Here is a 7007-nt window from a genome sequence, read left to right as displayed (position 1 = left end):
ATGCAGATATTTAGAAGCATCTCAGAACCCTATGAATCTACACAGTGATGGAAAAAATCAGCTGGTTTTCAAATGTTAATGACTTACTCCTTATCAGTAAATTGTAGAAAGATCATCCATGGCCTTTTCAAGGGCAATCACACCAGTGGTCGTATGAGAACAAGGGATGTTGTGAAACAATGCACATAACAGAATAAAGTGTGCTCAGTCTTTACTGTACAGATCTTGTAACCAGGGCAGGCTTTGAATCTGTTTCAGTCACAGTTGAGTCCAAGTTTAACCTGATGAACCTGGATCCCAAAAGACCTGTATTCTCCCTGCACAGGTAGGCCATTCACTCATGAACAGTGTCCTTTGAAAATACAGGTGCTTAAAACAGCTGTATTGGCTTTAAATGGTACTTAAAGTGAGAAAATATTGGGAGAAGTTCAGAGGAGAGGAACAAGACTGATCACAGATGTAGAACAGTTTCCATGCACAAAGTGACTAATGGAGGACTCCTAAAGTCTGACAAAGAAGTGATTCGGGGGCAATACAGTACAGGAGTCTATGAAATTATAGACTGCATGTTGGAGAGGGGAGAAATTTTCCCTGATTTTTCCAGTACCTGAGATACATGGTGTCAAAGGAGGTCAGTAGAAGAATGAGGGTCAAAGTAAATATGGGACATTTCTTCATATCTGTTGGTACCATACCTGGGGAACTCCTTGCCCAAGCATACGGTAGATGCCAAAAGCTAACCAAGCTGCAAAAGCTCACAAAAGAAAAAGCCGCCAAAGCTACCAAACAGAGAGACTACACTGCATTTGTGCCCAGTAAGGAGGCTCCTATAGCATAAGCAAAATATCTGCAGCTACAATGCAACTCATTGCTACTGCAGTTTTCACTAGACCAGATGTTTACTACTTTTCATTATCACAGGTGTCATAATGCATTCGAATTGCTCAAATTTGCAGGATAATGCACTCTGCAAATTAAACTTTATTTATGAACACACTAGGAAAGAAAACAAACACTTCAAACAAGGTCTAAGTCACCTTTGTACAGACTAGTTTAACGTGGGAATTCACTGGTTCATCACTTAATTAATGACGTTTCTAACTCACAAGTTCCCCAATTCGTAACTCAAAACTCACACAGCTATGAGCAAAATATTACCTACTCAACAGTGAGAGTGCTCATTCTTCCTTCTCTGTCACTTTGTGGGTGTCCCCTGTATCACACCTGGAAGCACAAAAGCCTCAGCAGTTTGGCTGCTGTTGGATCAGCTTCAGAAGATTTTTGGGTAAGCTAATGTATGATCTACACCATTTCCATAAGTTAGTGGATTCTGAAGAAACTGTCATGCAATCACTGTACAAGCATGATAGCTGCAGGAGGCAGCAAGCTGCAGGTGATAACAGCTGCATAGTGACCTCTACCCCTCCTCATCCATCGCATCCTGCCTACGTGTCACTCTGGCTTTGACCTAATGGTGCTGCTCCCAACATTTATCAGGTGCAAGTTGTGTGTTGGTCAAAACCTGAGTAGGAGTTGAGTGAGCATTCGCAAGGGCTTCCTTTTATTCTCAGATCAATACTGTGGATGCCAGATAAACATAACAGCATTTGGGCTGGGCTGCAGGTGACTTAAGGAGAATGGCAAGCCCAGCCCGGACCCCCTCACGGTGCTGTTGGTTTGCAGCTGCTGACTGCCTCGCCATGCCCAGGCTTCCACCACCCACCCACCTTCTGACTTCCCTTTCCCCACGACCCACCAGCCTTGAGGACAAACTTGCTCCTGAGCCTAGCCATGGCCACAGCGCAGGCTCACTGACCTACCTGCGAGGTGACTCCCTGTGCTGCCAGCCCACCTCCAGCTCCAGTGACGGCCAGAAGGTCTGCCTTCTGCCACCACTGCCAGGCTCTCCTGCAATACCCTACATTTAGGGAACAAAGCCTTGGGCCCTTCCTCTTTTACAGCTTTCTCTTCCCTCCCCCAGGAATCTTCCCTTTGCATCTTTTTGGCCATGTTTTCCCTCTTTAGCATGCAGCCCTTGTTTTCTTTCTTCAGTATTCAACTCAGCCTTTTCAACTTTGCCTTTAAGCACTGAGTAAATCCCTCTCACCTGCATGTCAAAACCCTCTAGCTTCTTTCAGGCACCGTCTTCCATTACAGGTGCTACTCCAATACACATTTCTCTAATGCATGTATCACATCCCTACTCAGCACCAGCTATTGTGCCAGCTCCAATATACAGGTCAATCCCTCTCATTCCATCAACACTCACAGCATAGTTTGACTTTCCTCTTTCATAATGGGGCTATTAATTTTGATTTGAACAAGCTCAGACACTTTCCCACCCCCTCTGACCTGGTTGTCTTCCTCCATTGCACCATCGCTCAAGTTTAAAAGCTAGCACGAGCACCAGCAGCCACAACCTCTACCTCCTCCTCCTCCAGGAAAACAAGGACAAACAAGAAAGCAATATGCTGAGGAAAGGGCAGTATAAGTCCCCAGCAGGAGAAAAGGGTGAACCCACTTGGCAGAGCATTTATTAATTAGTTTCAGTTCAAACCAGTTATCACCGGTAGTACCAATCACTAGAAAAAACAATGCTTACTCACATTCTCTCATTTTGTTCCACAAATAACGTCCTGCCATTGCTGGTGAAAGGTCAGAGCTTGGTGATAAGGTAATAGCACAGGCATCAGGACCTGTCAAGCTTTTCCCATGCTTTGTTTAGCTGTAAGCAATTATCTAATGACCTGATATCTGCTATTGACTTTGCTTTAGCTTTTGTTTTGCTTTATCCAATTGCATGGTGAAATGTTCGTTGTTACATGTACATTTTGCAACTGGTACACACCAACAGTAGGTAGTTATTCTGTGTAGAATGAACTATTTATGACCCCAAAATAAAATGCAGCATAAAGGTTCATTAGCATGGGATGATAAGAGGGGCCCTGGCAGTACAGGTGTAGGATGACATTGGCAGCCTCAGGCTACCAATAGCTCACCAGGGGTTCCTCACTGGCCATCAAAGGGTGCAACATCAGCAGGTGGGTAAGACAAATTTTAGATGTAACGAAGGAGAACAAACAGCGAGTATCCAGCACATGAAAAATGCATCACATACAGGGAATTTGGATCTACTGTGGAGCTGTGAACCAATGAAGATGAATCAATGAGATGTGAATCAATGAACAAGGTGTGGAGCATATTAGTAAGCGTGTAAGAATGACCTCGCATAAATCATAGGGTGAGAAAGAAGAAATTTTCAATTGTGCTTATCCCAGCAAGGACGAAGAGAAACTCTCTCCACTAATGTCTGACTCTACTTGGTGGAGGACCTGGGACACTGATGACTTGCTGTTACACATGCCCCCACCCCAGACTGAAGACATCAGAGGGGCAGTGTAGTGGCGCATATATAAACTGAGAAAGGGGAGTACACTAGAAAATTTACTTACATCAGTTTTACCTGATATAATTTGGAATATAAGTGCTAGTATCATTGTAATAAAACCACAAGAATATAATTTCATCCTGATTATCTCAGCTAATAATAATTCTTTGATTAGACTACTTTTAACAAGACTAACAATATATTCTTCCTAGGTCTGCCTGTAAGGTGTGTTTTGTTCATAACAAGACTTTGGATGTGACAGATTGATGGGAATTGAAGCAACCTGCCCCATAGCTTGGATACACAAGTTGGTAACAAATGAGGTGTGCTTTCAGGAGCACACAGACTTTTGTCTGTACTTGGCTTCTCTGAGCTACTGGAGTGTGGGATCTGTGGAGGCAGGGGTTTGGTTTTGAACTTTTTCCTCCCCAGTCCATCCCTGAGATGTGATGGTTGGCATGAGGACACAAGTTCACCACACTCAAAAGAGACCCTCAGTTGAAGAGTATGAACTCCAGCTCTTTTCCAGTTCAAAGATCCTCCAGATCTGGGGTTGCCAATCTGACCTTATTATTGATTAATTATTCTCTATGTGTACCCATAGTGCTATCACAGCACTCACTGCTTCTTCAGTCAGATTTTACCCATGATTCCTGCAACAGCTCATGCACAGGGGGATGAGTGGCTGAAATCCTAGAGACCACCCTCATTTTGTCCCTAACTTTTTTGTGAGAAACTCTGTATGGAGTGAGCAGGCTGGTGATGCCAAGGGCTGTTGACATCCCTGGCCTCTATTCCCAGTCATCACTTCTCTTTGCTTCAATATATCCCTCTATAAACTATCAATAAAAATACTTACTGTCTCCTGGTGAGCATCATTCAGCTTAACTACTGTTAGTAAAATGGCTTGAAATATTTAGCTGAGAGAAGCACACTTTACAAATGGGATGTCGGTAAGGTTTAATTAGGAGTATACTGGCCACTTAATGGGCTCTGACATGTTGGAGCAATTTCCAGGGGAATCTGGGGATTCTTTTTGCTGGCACTGTGGCACGTATGATCTGGAAATTGTCACCTTATGTAGTCAATTGTTAAAACAGAAGGGAAAACAAAGGCAAATAGTTAAACTGAGCCTACTTGTTTGTTAGTTTTATTTTTTGTTTTGATCATTTGAATAAAGATAGGGTTTTCTCTTTAGCACCAAAAAAAAAAAAAAAAAAAAAAAGACACCTTTATTAACATGGCTCAGAAGCAAATTTTTAAACTTTTACAATTAAGATGCACCAAGGGGTGTCTATAGTGCTACTATGTAGAAGTGATTGATCAAAATGCAGAACACAACACACAAGTGCAATCACACATGCTTTATTTTAAATTCTTATTACAGTGTAGTTATAAAAAAGTCTGCAATAGAAAGAAGGTTTATATGCAAAAGCAAAAAATGGATAATTTTATTAGAAGATGTAGACTCTGGTAGGACTGCTTAATTACTTAACAGAGATTGTCACCTTGCATTTACCACACACTGTTCAGTCCCTTGTACCCTGGAGGACTTATAGTGGTGACTTTGACATTGCAGAGTTTCTGATGTGGTCACTCAGGCTGTAGGAACTGAGTGTGTCCCCATGCCTGAAGAGAAAGCCCCCAAAAGCCTGGTGTTCTTGGATCCAGGGGTACTCACTGAGCAAATGAGGTGCAATGAATCTTTGCTTAGTTCAACATACTTTAGCAAAAGAGCAGCCTGCATTTCTCCCCTCCCAGGACTTGCTTATTTTTAACAGCTGGTCACAGGTTTTGCAGGAGGCAATGCATGGCAAGGAGAGGAACAGAAGGCAAGACACGTCCCTTGCTTTCTCACTAACGAGACCACAAAATGACAGGGCCATACAGTACCATAAAGCCACAGCGTTTAATGAGCATGAGGCTCCTTTTAACTTCTTTGGAAGCTCAGTTGGTTCACCTGTGCTGTTAGTATGGGGACATGCTTTTACACACTGCAGCCCGTGGAGAGGAGTTGCTGCAGCTTGTGGAACAAGATCCGGAGAAGGATTTCAGGGGAGATGAGAGATGAACGCACACCCCTGCCTCTGCTGCTGCCCTAGCACAATGGGGTACATGGCTTATGATGGAGCACTACCCAGCACAGAAGACTAATGGAAACCACAGATTCAGAGCAGCTTCTGGGCCAGAAGGTCCTCAGGGGAGGAGAGATGCCTTGGGAAGCCCCACTGCATCTCACAGAGGAATATGCTGTGAGACAGGCAAGAAGAGACCCAGCTTGTGGAGTTTCTGACTCTCAGGATACATGTTTATTCCTTTTCCAGCTGAACTTCTGTCCTTGCATATTCCTGGGGTTGCTCATGTAACAGGACTTCATTCTGCAGTAGCCGTGATTCCTGGGAACTTTCTGGCATGGTTTAATCCAAACTCACCCGCAGCTCCAGTGCAGGATATTTGCTAGGCTTGGGGGGCTGGCAGGGGAAGACCCTCAGGCTGCCCCCTCCATTCCTCTCTCTTTCACCTCATTTACCAGCTGGCAGAGCCTGGACTGCTCTGGGGCAGCGAACCCCCCGAGACACACATGTGTGGGGAAGTGGGGCTACAGGGTGGGTTCAGGAGAGAAGAAAAGGCAGAAGAGGATGAAGGGAGAACACACCATACACAAGAGATGTGATCAGGAAATGCAAGCTTGGTGTCATGAACTCTGAGCAGGGGCATGGAAAACTCTGGATTTTCATCAAGCAAAGGACGACAACATATCGACAGCATATGGGGTGGGATGAGGCCGTGAAATACAGCAGAGAGTATGTGTGGGTGTCTGTGCATGTGAAAGAGTAGGGGGAAAAGCACAGGGAAGCCACAAGAGGAAACAAGGAGCTGGGAGTATTTTGGAGATAACACATCCTGAGAGACGCTTGCAGCAAAGTGAGCTCTCCATGAACTGGAAAACTGTAACATTGTAAGATAAAGCAGTCCCTTTAGCTAGAAATACCTGTTTTTATTGCACCCTGAATGAGCTACCATAGGGTGTGTAATTCAATCTAAGAATTTATAACACTGGGTTCTTCTTTTTTTCCTTTTCAGTGAAATATCAGGCCTTAATTAAAACTAAAGTTCAGGCTACTTTGGTGAATGGAGCTTTTCAGATTCCCTTGCAGCATAATGTAAAAGGCCATAAATACAAGTGAACTATAGGAATAATATGGTCTAGAATTGCCTTTAATTGCGTGTATCTAATTTTAAATCATTCACTGCCCAGGTGCTTTTTCCAGTCCTACCAATTAGTTTTCTTTATTAAGTATTGTTCAGCACAAGGATGACTAAAATAACAATAAGCAGATTTCTACCTCTTCCCCTGTACCCCCCATCAACATGATATTTTGAAATATGACTAAATGAGAGATGAAGGCAGGCACCTTGGTTCACGGCTTCTGAATCTGAACATTCAGCTCACCATACACATGCCTCAAAGCATCACAATTTAGGCTTGCAATCAGCTTTCGTAATCCTGGTTTCTTTGGGATGCATTTTACATCCCAGATCAAGGTAGAGTTCATTGGGATTTTCCTGTAGGGAAAAAGGAAAGTAACAATATTGTGATCAGTCAGCCAGTGCTCTC

At 43.6% G+C, this 7007-nt stretch overlaps 1 protein-coding gene across 3 annotated transcripts in view; it reads right to left on the bottom strand.

Moving 5' to 3' along the window:
* Window positions 1-4737: 4737 nt before the first annotated feature.
* The window catches only part of F13A1 (coagulation factor XIII A chain), a 60731-nt gene continuing 58461 nt past the window's right edge, over window positions 4738-7007 (bottom strand). For all 3 annotated transcript variants that reach the window (XM_040587208.1, XM_040587209.1, XM_040587207.1), the window contains exon 15: window positions 4738-6955. In XM_040587208.1, coding sequence (XP_040443142.1) covers window positions 6811-6955 — 145 coding nt within the window. In that variant the 3' untranslated portion in view covers window positions 4738-6810. The remainder of the gene's footprint in view (window positions 6956-7007) is intronic.

This window comes from Falco naumanni, chromosome 3 (assembly GCF_017639655.2).
Source record: "Falco naumanni isolate bFalNau1 chromosome 3, bFalNau1.pat, whole genome shotgun sequence".
Lineage (NCBI taxonomy): Eukaryota > Metazoa > Chordata > Aves > Falconiformes > Falconidae > Falco > Falco naumanni.
This window is presented reverse-complemented; position numbering and strand designations above follow the sequence as displayed.